Source organism: Apiospora marii (genome assembly GCF_038362585.1).
Source record: "Apiospora marii strain CBS 49790 chromosome Unknown utg000012l_segment0_segment0, whole genome shotgun sequence".
NCBI classification, from domain to species: domain Eukaryota; kingdom Fungi; phylum Ascomycota; class Sordariomycetes; order Amphisphaeriales; family Apiosporaceae; genus Apiospora; species Apiospora marii.
The window spans coordinates 951318-968954 of NW_027117383.1; the positions used below are offsets into that span (position 1 = coordinate 951318).

At 54.0% G+C, this 17637-nt stretch overlaps 5 protein-coding genes across 5 annotated transcripts; 2 read left to right on the top strand and 3 right to left on the bottom strand.

The window, feature by feature from the left end:
• Positions 1–536: 536 nt before the first annotated feature.
• PG985_015113 (uncharacterized protein) lies at positions 537–2788 on the top strand (the record flags this gene model as incomplete). The annotated part of the gene is made up of 2 exons (XM_066834879.1): positions 537–727; positions 955–2788. The coding sequence occupies 2 exons, from the start codon at positions 537–539 to the stop codon at positions 2786–2788; spliced, it is 2025 nt and encodes a 674-aa protein (XP_066677489.1).
• A 1484-nt stretch (positions 2789–4272) lies between these two features.
• On the bottom strand, positions 4273–7694 carry PG985_015114 (uncharacterized protein; the record flags this gene model as incomplete). The annotated part of the gene is made up of 2 exons (XM_066834880.1): positions 4273–7156; positions 7669–7694. The coding sequence occupies 2 exons, from the start codon at positions 7692–7694 to the stop codon at positions 4273–4275; spliced, it is 2910 nt and encodes a 969-aa protein (XP_066677490.1).
• A 430-nt stretch (positions 7695–8124) lies between these two features.
• PG985_015115 (uncharacterized protein) lies at positions 8125–10498 on the bottom strand (the record flags this gene model as incomplete). The annotated part of the gene is made up of 2 exons (XM_066834881.1): positions 8125–8844; positions 8894–10498. The coding sequence occupies 2 exons, from the start codon at positions 10496–10498 to the stop codon at positions 8125–8127; spliced, it is 2325 nt and encodes a 774-aa protein (XP_066677491.1).
• Positions 10499–11361: 863 nt separating this feature from the next.
• Positions 11362–13326, top strand: PG985_015116 (heterokaryon incompatibility protein-domain-containing protein; the record flags this gene model as incomplete). The annotated part of the gene is made up of 1 exon (XM_066834882.1): positions 11362–13326. The coding sequence occupies one exon, from the start codon at positions 11362–11364 to the stop codon at positions 13324–13326; it is 1965 nt and encodes a 654-aa protein (XP_066677492.1).
• Positions 13327–14317: 991 nt separating this feature from the next.
• PG985_015117 (uncharacterized protein) lies at positions 14318–17061 on the bottom strand (the record flags this gene model as incomplete). The annotated part of the gene is made up of 5 exons (XM_066834883.1): positions 14318–14960; positions 15078–15434; positions 15578–15900; positions 16038–16275; positions 16442–17061. 5 exons carry the CDS (start codon positions 17059–17061, stop codon positions 14318–14320), a joined length of 2181 nt encoding a protein of 726 aa, XP_066677493.1.
• Positions 17062–17637: the final 576 nt, after the last annotated feature.

Below are 17637 nucleotides of genomic sequence, written 5' to 3' on the forward strand. Positions count from 1 at the left end.
CGCATCATGCCACTTAAAGGGGCAGGGTTCATGGGGCGCCGCCCATCGGAATGTTGCAACCCCAGATTCTTGTTAACATTGTGCAATCCTCGAGTTCCGAACCCGGTACGGTTTTCTATCGACAATCGCTTGGAGATCACTCAGATTTGGGGCAGCGACTCAGAACGTGAGGCCTTTGCGTTCGATATCACAGTTTCTCCTCGGGGAATCATACTAGATATCCGCTCGCAAAGATTACGAAGCGATGTGAAGTACGCCTTTCAAACGTCTAATGCATGCCGTTAGTTTTCCTGTCCCCTGCCCAGGTATCATTGCCTCTACCTTACGCTTTCAACTAAAAGGTTCTACTAGGATACTTACCCCCTCCTGCTTGGGATGGATTGGATGGCGCCTTTGTCCGAGATTGCCTCTCTGAGGTAATTTTCGAACTAAGTAGATATACATCCGACTCCCACCGGCAATTCAGTGAGGAATTCAACCTACTGAAATACGTCATACGTCATGAGAATATGAGTTTTTTCACAGCACCTCAAGTCATGCTGAACGAGGGATACAACGTCCAGCTCCCAAAAGTTGATGGCGGGCCATGGGGATGCAATTGGTCTGTATCCTCTGGTTCTGATTCTCAACTAAATTCTTTCAAACCAACTCCTCTTCTCCTCGAGGAGTATCCATGGAAAACGGCAGGCGATCTCGATTTGGCCCTGCGAGCACATAAGTTGCTATGGTATGTTAACGCTAACTCGCATATAGCTGTTATTATTTTGGAGCTGATTGGTATTACGCGACCAGTTACATCGATTCTCTTGAATCAGTAGCGCTGTCTTTCCGAGGGCGTGATAGTGTTGAATATCACTGGGAGACGGTGAAGCGCTTCTCGATCAGCGAATATCTCGATTTTTCCGATCAATGTACGAGAGACCGCTTCAGACCTTTATTGATCAAACTTCTCAGGACCACGGTGCTCGCCATTGAATATGATTCAGGCTGGGCGTTGCAGAAGTGTCTCGCTTTAGGCCAAAAGGACTCGTTCTTACACAACCTCGGTGAAAAGCTAGGCATACCAAGCACCCAAAACAACCCACTGTGCATTGCAAGTACACAGAACAAGCCTGATATAATCCACATCCTATTGAGCAATGGGGCGGACTACGGCCTGGCTCGGCAACTCCTCCAGCATGCCGGGCTGACGAACGTAGTCGAGATACTCATCACAGCCGCTTTGAGGTACTACCTTGCTTGGACATCCGACCCGGAAACACAGGCCCCTCTTCGCTCTCGATTTTATGTTGAATACGACACTATCACCAAGAATGTGTTCTACACAAGCCGGGACTCAAACACACCTATCGAATCACATAACACAGTCTATTACGAGTGGGGACCTCATTCGTCGAGAAAAAGCGCCGAAAGCGCGTGGCTGAATAGTCTGGCCATCCTCAAAAAGGCCTGTCGAGGCAACCTGCCGAGAACCGCTCATGGCGTCTTGCTCTTCACCTCGCTAGCCAAGGCAATGTCCTCCGAGATCGATGAGAAGCAAGGGTCGACACTCACCCAAGACCTGATGGCGGACCTCAACAGATGGAACATCCTAATGTATACAAACCCCAACGAGCTCGAGGCTTTGACCCAAGCCATATGGAATGTTTGGCATATCGATATCAGGAAGCAGACTTCCAACTCTGATATCCATGTCGATTCAAGTCCGGCAGACGGCTTCATGGAGATGTTGCAGCATTTGCAGGACGTGGCCAACGACCTCGTGCAGACCTCGCATGAAGTTCTTGCAAATCCAGACCCATCTGCTCAACAGGCCATTACTGTCCGGGAGGATACATCGCGCCGCTTGTCCAAGGTTGAGCTGGATGCCCTGGAGCAACGACATGGCCATACTCCTCGGCCCCCTAAGCCACCTGATAAACGATCTCAAGTGGCAGGTGTCGTGCTCATTGTCATGGCAGGGGTCGCATTCGCCACGGTCTTCGCATATCTTATCAGTAAGACATACATCTCATCATCAAGTCTTCCTGGTACTGACACCATTCACTTAGTCACTCGCTGCAGAGCCGAGCGATGTCGAGAGCACTGGCAACGCACGAACAATATAGCGTGTTCAATCATCGCTGGCGACAATCCGGTAGCTTGTGGCACGGCTATGTTCCGTTACCCTACGACTACCCAGCCGCTGGTCTATGTTGCAGCTTACAATGAGAGATGTGATGCTGCCAAGATCGTCGAGAAAACCTATCTGCTTCTCTCGTTGCTCTTGGGGTATCTGTATCCAGCAACACCAGGCAACCTGGTAACAGAGCTTTCTTCGGAGGAACACAGGGACGATGCAATGAGCAGCACTACACCCACCACTACCGAGTCAGGTTCTCATACCCCCAGAGCCGCCCGCGCCGATAGCCCGCTGGTTGAAGCTCAACTGTTACCAACATCGCGCAACAAAATCGGCTCAGACTTCCCATGTCCTCAATGTCCCCGCATGTTCCCCAAAGTCGGACTTTTAAACCGGCATATCAGGGAAAAGCACACGGACTTACGCTTCCCCTGTTCTATCCCTGGTTGTGGCCGGGTCTTCAAGCGCAATTGCTACCGTAAAGACCACGAGCGCACACAACACAGCGGACCCGCGTCGCAGCCACCGGTATTGCCCAGTGCATTCCACCGGCTCCCAGTCGTGCAACGTCCCGAGTCCGTTTTTTCTCCTTCCCCTGGGCATCGCGCTAAGAGGGCACGAGTCTGCAAGGAGAACAACGCCGGGGGTGAGCATACCTCAGTGTAGGGGCAGTCTGGGACCGTGACAATGCTAGAGCTGTGATGTTTTTCCAATCCCATTGGGCAACTTGAGTAAGAGGTCTTGCAATCTATTCTCCTATGTTTTTTCCCCCCCAATGTTTCTTTAATCCCCCTTTCCTTCTTTTATTCTTCATCATGTGGTCTGCATGACCCCTGTCTCTTCAGGTGTAGTATTTCTGCCTTCTATTGCGTGTGGGTTTTACTGAAAAGGGGCGGTATGTAGCGCACAGACTGCGGTTCGGTCAGGCTAGGCAGGTCCATGTGCGATGTGATGAGTGGGCGATGTATTTCGTTTGCTAGTATGTTCGGTCGCGTAGGTCTTAGAACAACAGACCGTGGTGCTCACCTCGGATGGTTATGGGTTACGAGCTTACGAATACGATTTCAATTTCTCTTTCCGTACAGGAATCATTCTTCCACTTTAACAGTCATATGCAATAGTACTGCCGGACCTCTCTTTCCGGTGTAACGTGGTTTGAAAGCTCCAAAGCTGCAACTCCAAAGTACTGGTCGGTGATTCGGTGCACCTCAACTACTATTAGTCTCACTTGCTCGAACGGCACATATGATGCTGATGGTGATGCATTCCTTCTAACGCGAGGGCTGCACTCTAATAAAACTTGTATAGCAACGAATCGATTGCCATGCCACGTCAATTTCGGGAGAAAATGTAGGTAGGAGACAAGTAGGTAGAAGAAAAAGGAGGCAGAAACGTAAAAAAGAAACAGATGGAGAGGCTGGGAATCGAACCCAGAACCTTTTCCAAGCGGTTTTAATGCTAAGGAAACGTCATACCACTAGACCACATCCCCTGTTTTCTTGTTGAAGGAAATTCTTTTATGACGGTACATGTTCCATGCTGAGATTGGTGGGAGACGAGAAGCTCTCTGTGCGACGCTGAATCTGTCTGTGGAGGACAAAAACCACCAAAATGGCCGGTCGGTAACGAGAGCAGTTTGGGGCTGTGTCGCAAGCCACACACAATCCAGTGAGGAACACGGGAATGCGACGTATACCCCAAAAGCACATGGGTCTACTGAAAGGCCTGCCGCCATTGATGAAATTGGTTATGGTTGCTGTCGGCATCTGCAGAAAGACACCATAGGCATTGAACAAACCCAAAGACAAAGCACCCAATAATCGGCTGGATAAAGGAGGCGAAATGTGAAATGAAATGACATAGTCCGGTGGTAGGAAGTTCATCATCAATTGGCGGAGCACAAATACAATAGCATACACGAACCACAGCGCGACAAACTGGCCAACACCATAAAACCGTCTTCAAAAACGAATTCACTATTGGTGGTATCTTTGCTTGTATACATGCTAATCGAGAGTCGAGAACCTCCTAACACTATCCATCCAGGAGGCCCTCCCTCATTCCCATCCCCCCTCCTCTCAATCGCGCCCGCGCCCCTTGTCTATCCCCTTCCAAAATTGCCGTCCCATCTTAAGTGTACTGCAGACCCCTTAACCCTCATGCGCCTTCTTGTTCAAATTCCCCCTCTCCCCCTTCCCAACCTCAATCCCCATCTCCCGCATCGCCCCCCGCACCAGACCGTCCGCCTCCCGAATCACATCCTCGCCGCGCCGCCACGTATAGAGCGCCACCCCCTCCCTCTCGAGCCGCTCCTGCGCCCGCTCCAGCCGCCGCCGCCAGAGCTCCAGCTTCTTGTTGACCGGCTCCATCGACGACGGGCTGCTGGCGCCCGAGGACCGCGCCGACGGGCTCTTCGCGTTGTAGCCGTTGCCGTAGGATGGGTTGTAGAACGAAGGGGCAGGGAGGTTCTCCATGTTGCTGTCCACGTCCGAATTGCCCGTGCCCCGCCGCTTGGCCGACATGAGATTGGGGCTGAGCGAAAGCGTGCTGGCGTTCGGAGTGCCGCGGCGACGCGGTGGCGGCGGCGGCGGCGCAGGGCCCCTCGTCGATGATGCGGATGTTGTGGATGTCCCCGAGGGCCGGCGGTCATTGTCGTTGCTACGTGACCGGGTGAGGTCGAGTTGGCTCTGCTGGGAAGAATTGTGCATCTGGGCCAGGGGGTGGTTTCCTGGTCTGCTGTTGCTCAACGACGACGGCTTTGCGGCGGGGGGCGGTGGCGTAGACGAGCTCTTGAGAGAAACCGGCTTGGCTGGCCTTGGGGGCGGCGGCTTCTTAGCCGCGTTCTGGCCGTTCGATTGCCGAGTTTCGCTCGACGACATCTGAGCAGGCTCGTCAGAAAGGTCAATCAGATCGCCCATGACCGGGCCCTGTGGCGGTGCTGGCTCCGTCGTATACCTCGGAGGAAGCACGGGGCGTGGCGATGACCCATCATCCGTGGATCTTTGCCTTAGTCGCGAGGTCTTGTGGGCGAGCGTCCGGCGTTGACCGGCGTGAGCAGCTGTGCTGTTCATGGCGGAGTCGAAGTAGCCCGACTGCTCGGGCGTAGTGACGTCTCGGATGAAAACGCCAAGGATGCGACCAGGGTATGACTCGGCCACGTCGGCGTAGACCTCGAGGTCGGCCTCTCCGCTGTCTCCGACCAAAAGGAACTTCCTGTCGGGGAAATCGTTCAAGATCTTCTCGAGCGTGCCCTTCTTCCGCTCGGCCACGGGCTCGAAGATACCCTGGAGCATACCACTGTACTGCTTCAGATGGATAGACCCCGGGGGCAGGCCCGCCTGTTTGAAGTAGCTCGCGATGACGGGGAACAACTGCCACGGGCTGTTGGAGCAGTAATGGATGCGCACGCCAAGGTCGTGGAGATCCCCGTACCATTCCTTGACGCCCTGTACCGTCAAATCCTTGAGGTCACGCACGAACGTGTTGCGGAAGATCTCTTTCGTGCCGGAAAGGATGCTGGAATGCTTGATGGTGTCGTCGATATCGCTGATCAAGCTAATACCCTTTGGCTCGATAATCGTTACCGGCTCCTCGCAATTGAGATCCTCATTGGCCAAAATCCGCACGTGTGTCGGGACAAATTCCAAAGCGGCTCTCAGCACGAAGTGGCCAGAGTCGCTCGTGATCACTGTCCGCGACTGCGACGTAACGTCGTTGTAGAAGAAGACGGTGATTGGCATGTCAGCTAGTGGCGTCGTCAAAAAGGGACCCAAGCGCGCCATCAAATTCGCATTAGCGACTGCCAGTTCTGTGTCGTTGAGGTCGGCGCCAGTGTTGCTTCTCCGGGCACCCATAACTGGCGTGCCAGGGGGCGATACTGAACCAGCTGTCGGGCGGAGATGATGGCGGCCGTCTCCGTCATCTTCCGAGTCGGTATCCCTGGGGGCCTCGCTATAGCCACCCTTTTGTGCCACTTCCTTCTCGCCCTGTCCTCTCCTCTCAATCTCCTGTGCCTTCTGGGAAATCCGCGCCTGCTCGCGCTCGTCCTCGTGTTGCTGATGAATAGACGCCAGCGATGGCTCTGCTGCTTGCGACGGCCGTTGCGTCGGCGCAGGGATGCCACTCAGCTGTCGTGCCAGGCCAATCATCAGTCGGTTCCGTCGCGACATGGGCGCTTTGTGCGGGTTGTACAGCCACCCGCGAACATCCACGTCCACAATGGCCCGCTCGTCCTCGTGCTTGGCCCACTCCATTCTCCAAAAGTCCTCCTCGTCAACTGGGACGGCTGCCGTGCCCGGAGGGCCACCCGGGCCGTTGAATTGTTGTAGACCGCTGCCTTTGACGTGCCGCTTCGCATACGAGGGGAACAGCACGAGCTGCTCGTTGCCCTTGGACATGATCTTGACGTCGGGGAAGGAGCCCGGGATCGTGATCTTGGCCGTCTCGGGGGTATCGATCTGGTCAAGTCGGGTCTGGTTGTACGACTCCTTGATCTCGTTCACGGCCGCAGCACCAGCGCTGTAGACCCTGCCGGCCGCCGCCTGAAGCCTCCTGCGCCGGGAGCCTCGTTCTGCTGCAGCGTCATCGCCGGCTCCGCCACTGCCGATTCCAAACGCTGAGCCGTAGCCGGAGAGGTACGACGACATGGCGCCGTCAGTCTTGTTGTTGTCGGGTTTCTTCTTCTGTCGGCCTCCTACGACCGATTTCTCGCGGTCGTTCGTTTTACGGCTGCTGCTCGGGGGCGGTCGGTGCTGTTGCTGCTGAAGCTGCTGCTGCAGGGCATACCGGTGTCGCAGGTACCGCGGTATCGTCGGCTTGGGCGGTCGAGGGCCTAGAAGCAGCCGCCGCGCGCGGTCGAAGAGGCGCGACTGCTCTCGCCGCCGCCGCTGGCGCTCGAGGATGAAGCGGTAGACGCGGTGCTGGAGCCTGTGCTTGAAGTCGGGGAGGGTGTCGAGTTGGAAGCCGATGAGGCGCTCGCGGTAACTGTCGCGCACCGACTGCGGGAAGAGGTAGCGCAGGAGGGAGGTCCGGTTCCTGGCGCAAGGCTGAGGCGGGAGAAAGCGGCGGAAGCCTGGGGGTGGAGGGGGAGCCAGGTTGGCGAGTCCGCGAGTGCGATGCGCTTCTCAATTCGGGTTGCTGGGCAGGTACGAAGTTCCGATATATACTGAAGCAGTGGTTGTAGAGTGTTCTGATCGAAGCGAAAGCTTGCGCGGGTATGTCGGGTTTGGGGAAATCGTGGTGTTGCCTGGCGGTCACAGACTTCGGTCTGGTCGTGTGACTAACGTGCTAGAACGAAAATTAAGCTTTCTCGCAACAGCCCTGTGGTGTAGGATGCGTTCAATAGACTTGGACGAGAGAGATATGTAATACTACGTTCTCGTAATTTAAAAGAATTCTCCGGGGAAAGTAAAAAAAGGAGCTTGGAGTTGCGACAAGCTCGTGTTGGCAATATTGAAGCTACCTTCTGTGTAGGAGGGGAAGGTCCGCCAGCAATACGCTAAATGTCTGCCAGGCAAAGCAGGATGAGCAAGGTCTATGGTTGTGACATCAGCACCAGCCCGTCCCCCGCCATGCCGTTTTGGTGAGAAAACGGGGAATTGAAGCGGATCTGCATCGCTGATGGCAGCGCCAAGCGGCCCAGGCCTGGAGACCGTTAAAACCCAGCTGCCCTGTGTCATCTGAAATCAGAACGAGGTCAAAAACCGAAGAGCCACTAGCGCTGTTAGGAATCGAACCTAACTCAGTTCATATACGACGCCCAGTAAATCTACCGGCAGCCGGTCAGTAATATCAATCCGATCAAAAGCCGATGCTGTGCATATCGCAGTGCATTTGCCCCATTCACGTCGATCCAAATGGGTTGAATTGATGTAAATCATACCGTTATTATTTCAATTCTCGATATGTAAAATTGAGTATTTTTCATTTGCCTTTTTGAATGGTTGATCGTACATATAGGTATTGGCAAGTTTCTATCTCGACATCTAAAGTCACACGCTACACTACCTCTTCTTGACCCTGGAGCCTCCCTTCTTGGACTTGGACTTGTCCTTCTTGAAGTTGAGCACGGCGCCCTTGCCCGACCGCTCGGCCGCGCCCTTCTTCCACACCCGCTCGTCGCTCCGGATGGACTTGGCGTCCAGCTTCTTCCGGTCGTTGTTGGACAGCTTGCCGCCGCCCTTCTTCTTGAGCCCCTCCTTGAGCCCGTTGAGCTCGGCGCGGCCCGCATCACGGGCCTTCTTCTTGTCGTCTTGTGACTCGAACCACGTCCGCCTGGGCCTCGACTTGATCTCGTCCTCGTGCGCCACCATGTTCTCGCCCTTCTTGATCTGCATCTCGGCATTGGCCAATTGCTTCTCTTCCTTCTCCTCCACCATGATCGCCTCAATCTCGGCATCCATATCATCAATCTGGGCTTGCCACTTGTCGGCATCACTGGCCTCGATCACAAGACTGCCAATCTTAGCTCCTTGCGCTTTGCCTTGCTTGACGGCGGCCTTGACAACCTTGCGATCTGGCTCGGCGGCCAGTGTAATGGCAACACCGGAACGGCCAGCACGGGCTGTACGACCGACACGGTGGACGTAGATCTCGATTTTTTGCGGCGCTTCGTAGTTGATGACTGTATCAATGCCCTTGATATCCAGACCTCGAGAAGCAAGATCGGTAGCAAGAAGATAGTTCACGTTGCCATCACGGAATCCTTCCACACTCGACATACGCTGTAGCTGTTAGCATTGTGATGTAATCCTGCGGAATTGAAGGGCTTACCTGAGACTGGTTCATGCTACCGTGAAGCTCACCACACGACATGCCCAAAAGGCCGAAGATGATACGTGCCCGATGAGCATCCTTCTTTTGTCTGAAGAAGACAATGACCTTCTCCGTGTACATAGTCTTACAGATGTGTACGAGGTAGCCCATACGTTTGTCTTCGCGACCCGGTCGTAACCGGACAAACTTCTGCTCAAGCTTCTGGACCGTCTTGTTCTGAGCATCCACCAAGAGGCGAACAGGCTTGTCCATGCCCACGCGGATAAGACTGTCGACTGACGACGTCATGGTGGCCGAGAACAGCATGGTCTGCCTCGACTTGGGGAGGGTTGTGAGGACTTCGTTCAACTCGTCGGCGAAACCGTCTTCCAGCATACGATCGGCTTCATCGAGAATCAGAATCTCCACGGTGTCGACGTTGAAGCTGGCCGAGTTTCGCATGTGATCAATCAATCGACCAGGCGTAGCAATGACCACATCCGGGCGGAGACGCAGCTCAGCTTCCTGGACCTTCAGACTGAGACCACCCACGGCCAAACAGAACTTGATGTCGGTATGGCTGGCGAGTTTGGTAGCGACCGAGTGACATTGAATAGCCAACTCACGCGTAGGCGTCATGATGACCACTCTTGTCGTCGGTACCTTCTTGGGGCGGTACAACAGTCGCTCGAGAATCGGGACCACGAAGGCGGCTGTTTTACCAGAACCGGTCTCGGCGCCACCGACCACGTCGCGACCTTCCAAAGCGATAGGAATGGTCTTGCCTTGAATGGGCGTGGGCTTGTTGAAGCCAACAGACGTGAGGCCACGGAGAATTGGGCGCGACAAAGACATGCTCTGGAACGAAGTCTTTTGCCTTTTATCCTTGGACTTTTCTTCGGGTGCGAAGAAAGCCTCTCTCTTAGCAGCCTCCTCGGCGTCCTCTTCCGGCTCAGAGGCATCAGAGTCACTGGCATTGTCGTCGGGGTGTTCGACTGCTGTGGCGACCGAATCATCGTCTGAGGCTGCATCGTCGTCTTGCTCTCCTTCTTCTTCGTCCTCGTCTTGATCCTCGTCCATTTCATCTGCAGCTCCTCCGTCAGAGTTCTCGGCGTCTGAGTCCGCACCCATTCCGAAGGCATCGTCGGCAAGGACACCGTCCTCGTCGTCTTCCATGTCGAGATCGCCGTCGTCAGCCTGTTCCTCCGGGTCTGTTGCAGGCGCCGGCTTCTTCTTGCCCTCCTTTGCCTCCTTCTTCTCCCTGCGTCTTCGGATAATGTCGTCGATGTCGACCTGTTTTCTCTCGTTCATACCCTTCTTGGCACGGTCGAAACCCCAGCCCTCGAATTCATCGCCCATGATGTCGCCGGTGTTGTCGAGCATGAATTCGAAATCGGAGTCCATGGCGCCGTCGTCGTCATCCTTCTTGCCCCAAATGCCGCCCTCGTCTTCCTCGGCCTCGTTGTCGTCGTCTTGCTTTGCGCTCTTCTTGGACTTCTTGGCCTTTGACTTCTTCTTTGGCGGGGCAGCAGGTAAAGGCTCCTCCTGGATCGGAATGTCTTCATTGTCGGATATCGTCAGGACGAAGTCGTCGTCGACCTTGCGCTTCTTGACGGGACCCATGGTGATGTGTTGTGTCTTGGTAGGGCGTGCGATAAGGTGCACTCGTGTTCTGGCGAAAAGTCGGAACCAAAGCCACGATGTTTAGCAGTAAAGTTCTGGCTCACTCAATTGCGGGAAGCTTTCTGCCAGAAACCTTTTAGTGGGGCGGGCGGTGACAATAGAACCCGACGGATTAGCCAGCGCGCTGGGGTCTTATCTTTTATCTCGCATGGCATCGATTGCCTACTGTACGGCCGACTTGACTTGATTATGAAGTGATAAAGCGGTATTGAATCATGTCTCGTCTTAAATATAGATCCTTGAATATTGTCACAGAAGTAATGTACTTTTATTCCCACTCCTCAAGTAAAAAAGTGTTCTTCTTAAGTAACCTGACAAAGCCCACTTGGGCATTAGGTGGCACCTGTAAGATGGCATTTTTTATCAATCGTCTCAGCATCGTCCAAAGCCTCAACTGGATCCTAACTAATGCATTCATGAAATGGAGACAGATTGACTCCTTAAAAGGCCGCATTGATTTCATGAAAGTGTCGAAAAGTGCTGTTAGGGCCTAGCACTGGCAGCAAATTGAATGTGCCCCTGTCATCCGTCGCATTGTGCTAAGCCATGCTTCGCAAGCCTATCAGGATGCATTAACTGTTTTGATACGGCTGAGTTGGTACTACATCAAGGGGCACATTCTTTGCGCGACGCGATGCAAAGCAGGCTGGCCACGCATTTCGAAAAAATTCCACTAAACCTCGTCACTTCATTGTTGCCCCGCATCATACGGTTCTTGAAGCAACGATAGTACCATTTCCCTCGATTCACACTCTACACACCTGAACAAGAGTAAAAGTCACATCTGTTACCAGCAAAGGGGCATGGCTTCGAAAACCCCTTTTCAGTACACCCCACTCAACCTTGACAGGCCAGCCCTCCGGCTCGTGCATCTAAAAGCAGCGACAGATGACCCGACAAAACATCCAGCACTGCTCATCGACCCAATCATTGAGTGTGAGCTGATAGAAGCATTCTATGATGTCGACTTCGTCCCTGATTACGAAGCTGTATCATACACCTGGGGCGATGCAAACAACACTCGCAAAATATCCCTTGATGGATCTGGATTCTCGGTTACTCATAACCTATGGTCTCTACTACATGATTTGCGTTATCAAAGCGAAGATCGTGTGTTATGGATCGACGCCATCTGTATTGACCAGGGCAATCACCGCGAACGCGGGCACCAAGTTCAACAGATGGACCAGATTTACCGCCATGCTGAGCGGGTTATAATATGGCTTGGTCCGTTGACAGTGTCAATCGGGATTCTATTGGATTCATTGGCCCAACTGCAGCAGGATATGGAGGGCCTCAGCTGGTCATCGACTGACTATCGATGGGAATTCAACTGGGGGCAAGTCCTAATGCGCTTACATGTGGATAATGCGACCTTAAAGTCAGCCCTCAGACAAGTAATGGAAAGGCCCTGGTGGTGTAGAGCTTGGATCCTCCAGGAGGTTGCTAATGCCCGCGCCGCGATCGTTTATTGCGGCTTCAAGTCTGTCTCAGGCAAGATCTTTTCGGTCTGTCCACACTTGTTACACCTTGGCCTCGACTCGCACTGTCAAGCTGTTATCGATGTTATGCCCGGGCCACTAAGAAGAGACTCATGGTGGAGTCGTGAACGGGATTTCTCGATGCTTCTCACGAAGTTCTCCCGCACTCAAGCCACACGCGAGCACGATAGGATCTTCGCCCTCCTTGGCCTATGTCCAGAGGCAAACGCCCAGATCTCTACGGATTACGACAAAAGTATAGCAGTCGTAGTTCGAGAAACTGTGTCCTTTATATTCGCCTGCAATATTAGCCGTCTACCCACCATCAACACGGTGGAGGGACTTTTGGAAGCCATTACCACCGGAACGATTCACAATACTGTGTTTGAGGATCTGTTAAGGTACTCCGATATCAGCACTTTGAAAGAATTTATTGCGAAGCATGCAAAAAAGCTGACTAGAACATCAAATGTTTGTGCGGCTGCAGCAAGTAACGAAAACCATGGTGAATTCATCTGGAGAGCTGTACTCAATCTAGGAGTAGGCCTTCCCCTTCCTTTTGAACTGAACACACTGCTGCGGCCCTTCATCGACAGTGGAAATGATACAGCTATCGGATTATACATAGAGTATATTTCCGCATACAATATTGACTTTACGAGATTAGTAGATAAACTACTGATCAAAGCAGCGGAATTTGGACAAGAGAAGGCTGTCACATTGTTGCTAAGTAAAGGAGCCGACCTTAGCTATAAGAAAATGGGGTTCGGCGTAACCGCTCTTATGGCAGCGTCGAGCAAAGGCCATGAGATGGTTGTACGACTGCTACTTGACAAAATAGACCCTGAGGCCAAAGGTCAATCTTGCGAGACCGCACTCCTCGACGCGACCAAGAACGGACATATAGGTGTGGTTCAGGCTTTACTTGAGAATGGAGCCGATTGCAACAACAGAAACTCTCGGGACGACGACACCGCAATTCTCATAGCGTCAAAGACACAGCAGGCCGATATCTTACAACTGTTGTTGGACAACGGCGCGGACTGCGAGGTACGAGATATGGAAGACAAAACTCCCATCTTTGTGGCATCGGAGATGGGAAGCGTGGACATCGTCCAGCTGTTACTAGACTATGGTGCCGACTACTACACTGAGTGCCGAGAGAGAACACCGATGACTGCCGCCATGGAAAGGGGAAATGGGGATGTCTTACGGCTTCTGCTTCATAGAGAATGTCGTGATTTGGGCCTTAGTAGTGGGTTTTGGGAGTGTGAGGCGTTGCAATGATCAACAAATCTTGGGAAAGCTGAGCGGGGGTTTCTGCAGGTCGCTTCAAGCCTTTGAGAAGGTAAATTTATTGAGGATGTATCGGCCTTCATGAGTGTTCAGATGTTTTAAATTTTCGCTCCCGTTCGCTTGTTTTGTCCGGTTATATAAATTATTTCTGATAGCACTTGGACGCCACGGGGGCGGAGCCGCCGCCTTGGTGTAGTAATACTTTCCGTAAATGGTCAGTCGACATACCAGTTTATCCAGGTACTATCCGATCCTGATCAATAGTGAGAGAAACGAACTTCGCTAACAATATCAAAACCGTTTTACTGACGTAATTCCTACACGCGTTTCGATGTTCTAATTGCGACTGCCGTTGGTGCTTCTCCCCCTTTTCCCCACCCCCCTTATCACTGCATATAGCCAATCGTTGCGTTTTCAGTTGCATCATGCGATTGTGGTATGCGACTTTCCTAAACGCCATGTCATCATATGCTGCGACCCACCCCCCCTGTTCGTATCAGTCACGTGGCATTCAATACGTATCAGAAGCCGTCTCTGTAGGACCGGTAAATGTGTCCCCTATGCAGAATGAAAATGCTTTGGTTTTGGGCTGGTAACTGCCAATCATCTCCCAGTCCAAGGAGTATGAGTATGACGTTATGCTATGCCCGTGTCCAAAACTTTCTAATCGAGATCACTTGAGTTGCTAGCTGGAGAAAGGCGTCGATCCATACTACCTCCGCGGGCGAATTGGCACTGAATTGAAAGTGGAAAATAGGAGAGACTTTGACTCAAAACTTGAAAAACCCAAATAAAATCAGGAGATTCAATTCGCCCTCTAACCAATCGCTCGTGCTTCTTCTTATCATTCATTCGGTCATAATCACGTCAGTGTGGTTTCAAAGTATAAAAAGGGTGACCAACCCCTCGCCGGCGCGACCATGGCCTTTTCCCAAAATCCGATCTTCCCGCCCTCACTTTGCCATTCCTCTCCTGCAAATCCTTATTCGCCACCCCCACTTTTGCGCCGCCCCTTGCCTTTACCCCTGTCCTTGCCTTTGCCCTTGCCGCCGACACCGTCCAGAACGCCGTCCATCTGTGGCCCGCTGCTGTCCCCCAACCGCAGCCGGTACGTCGCATCGATGAGGTCATCCGTCTCGCCCCCGGCCTGATCGCTGATCCCGATCCGAAACAAGATGGGGTACTTCTGCGGGAAGATGGCGAGGCGGGTGTGGCCCGACAGGCGGGCCTCGAGGTCGTCGAACATATCGTCGAGGTCCGGCGGCAGCCGCGTCCCGTCCGACCGCGCCTTCGACAGCAGCTGGTGCAGCACCTTGTGGATGAACGGGAACGCGTCGCCGCACCGCTTCATCTCCTCCGCCGCCAGCACGAGGTAGAACCGCGCGTGCGGATCGACGTCCTGGGACTTCGCGAGTTCCTCGAGTATGGACGAGGTGAAGAGGTGGATCGAGCCCACCGTCGTCGAGCTGAAGGGCGGGCCGCCGTACCGGTACCGCTGCGTGTAGATGATGCGGCGCATCTGCGAGAGCGAGGCCTGCGCGACGGCCTTCGCGTTGGCCTGGCCCGGGAAGTCGAAGTTGGCGAAGGGGCGGAAGAGCTGCACCATGATGGCGTGGAAGAACTGACTGCGTAATTCCAGGCCGGGGTCAGTAATGCGAAAGCCACAACGGATAAAAGGGAGGAAGCAAGCGAAAGACCCCAAAAAGAAAAGTCCGACCAAAAGAAATATAAGGGGGACCTACTGCAAGTCCAGCGTCGACGGCAAGCTCTCCGAATCCGGCACCAGCTCGGGCGACAGGCGATCCGACCATTTGAGCAGCCTCTCTTGTACCGCCTTGCAGCGCTGGTACTTTTCCGCGACGTCGTTGGAATCGGGCGGCGGGGAGTTGTGTTTTCGCTCGGTCCCGTCCCAGATGATAGTCCAGAGCTCGGAGAAGGCGCGCGAGGTCAGGTCGCGGTGCAGGCGGTGGAGCGGGCGACGCAGCGGGAACGAGTTCCACGACACCTCGGCGTAGCCGTGGTTCTCAGGGTCATAGAGGGCGGGGTGGTACGGCGGGTTGGGCAGGTCGAGCTCGCGGCGGCGGAAGAAGGAGTGGACACTGTGTGGTGGACGAGAGACATTTGTGTCAGTAAGTATGAACCATAACTTATTGAATACTCTTTCATCGAGAGCAAAGCAGAACGGCAAAATAGGGAGACGTTTTTCTGCCCTGGAACAAGAAAACGAAAAGAGCACACATACGAATGCCAGTTGAATAGCCCCCATGCCACCATGGACTCGCCCCGTATTATGATCCGTGTATAGTCGTCGCAGAGGGTCGGTTCGCGGGGCAGGGTGCGGAAGAGACCCAGGTCGATGCCGATCCGAATCGATTCGTTCGAGAACCCCAAGCCCGTTTTCTCGTCGCCGTTGGAGTAGCACCACATGCTGAGCAGCGTCGCGGTGGGTACTAGCATGAGGCGCGGCTGCTGCTCCGAGTCGGACTCCCAGAGGTCGCGGGCCTCCTCGAAGAACCTGGGGCCGAGGTCGCGGCATAGTTCGTGGTCGATGGAGGAATAGTTGAGCTAAAAAGAACAAAGCATTCGAGACGAGATTGTTAGCCCCCCGCTGTGTTTATTTTCGTATTGGGAGGATTCCTGCTTGGGTGGCGGCTATGTAGAGAACAAGAGGCGAATAGGAATAGAGAGGGAGGGTGATGTACCGTGGCAGCGGCCAGCAGAGAGTTTACAAACACGGATGAGCAGTAATCCCGTTTCCCAGCGACCATCTGATCCAAAAAGAGCTCCTCATCAAAGAGTCGCATCGTGGCGTGGTCCCAAGAGAAATAGAGGGATATAAGGTTCCGAACGATCGTGTCGCTGCCGGTGACGGACGTCCAGTCGGACGCTTTGATCCTTAGGAGCCGCTCATCAAACAGCTCACGGGGCCGATCCAGATGCCTAAACGCGACAAAGTCAGTCCATAAAGTTCCCGGTATCTTTTCCGTCGTATACTCAGTTTCGGGCAAATTCCCGAAAAGGCGAGAATTTGCCATCTGCTGAATATACACGAAAAAGGTATTGTCGCAATCCGCGCGCAGTGCGTAGTTGGGGAAGGGCGAATCACTGTGCGTTATCGATTTCTTCGGCCGTGGCCCAGTCGTCTTCGTCGGGGTTGGCGTGGGGTATATTCCTCATCTTGCATCCGAGGGCGGATTGGATCTCCTCGAGGGGTGGCAGGAATGGATAGGCGTTCGAATGGTCGACGCCGAGCATGACCTCCTCGCGGTTCTTGGGACAAGGCGGGAAGGGGACTTCGTTGGCCTCGGTCCCGACCATGCGCGTGTCGGCCAGCAGGTAGCCTGCCTTGACGTGGTGCAGGGTGTGCTGTACGTTGCCGCTCGAGCGGAGGCGCTGCAGGATGATGAGGGCCTCGTCCTCGGGCCGGCTGCGCAGCATCTCGAACAGCTCGTGGAAGCTCTGGTGCTGCTCGGCGAGGTGGTGGTACTGGCGCCGGAGGTTCGCGGTCGGGGTGGTGTTGGGGTCATCGTCGTACGCGCACTCGACATTGCGGGCCCGACAGGAGCCGCAGGAGGGTCGGTGGCCGTCGCATTTCGTCTTGTGGGAGCGGCAGCGGGCACAGGCGAGGGATACCAGCTTCCTCTTCTTGACGGGCTCGCCAGGCTCGTTAGGATCTGTGCTGGCCTGGACTTTGGGTAGGAGGCGGCGGAGCGACTGTGAAGCCATACAAACAAACCAAAAGCCCAAAGGAAAGAAAAACGAAAATCAAATGGTATGTATGGGGTGGCGGTGATGACCGAAAAGGGGGTTCGTTGATGGCTAATGCTAACTCGTGACAGGCAGGCGATTAAAGCATAAAGGATGGACTCCAATCGAGTTCTTTGGCGGAATCATGACATGAAAGCTGATGTTGCGGCTAGAATACTCAGCGGGCAGCAGCCTGTGGCTCTGTAGGCCTGAATACCAAGTCTATGGCCTGGGCCTCGGCAGGCCCCGTCACTATTGTGTGGGGGGTTTGTTTACTGGGTAGGGTCCCGAGCAGGCTGGATTGGTGTTTCTTTTTTAAACGAGCCCCGGAACGCATGCGATAGGTCAATCGAACAGGGCGGCCGGCAACTTCTTCGTCATTGTGAACAAGACAGTCCGTATGATTTATATTTGGTGAAGGATTCAACCCAACTGCCCCATAGCGCCGGACGTTAGCTCCGGATTCTCGACGGCTGCAACATCAGGCTAGCACCGAAACAGCACAACTCCACCCGGCAGCATGTATCCCTCGACCCAAAACAGGAAGCACTCGAG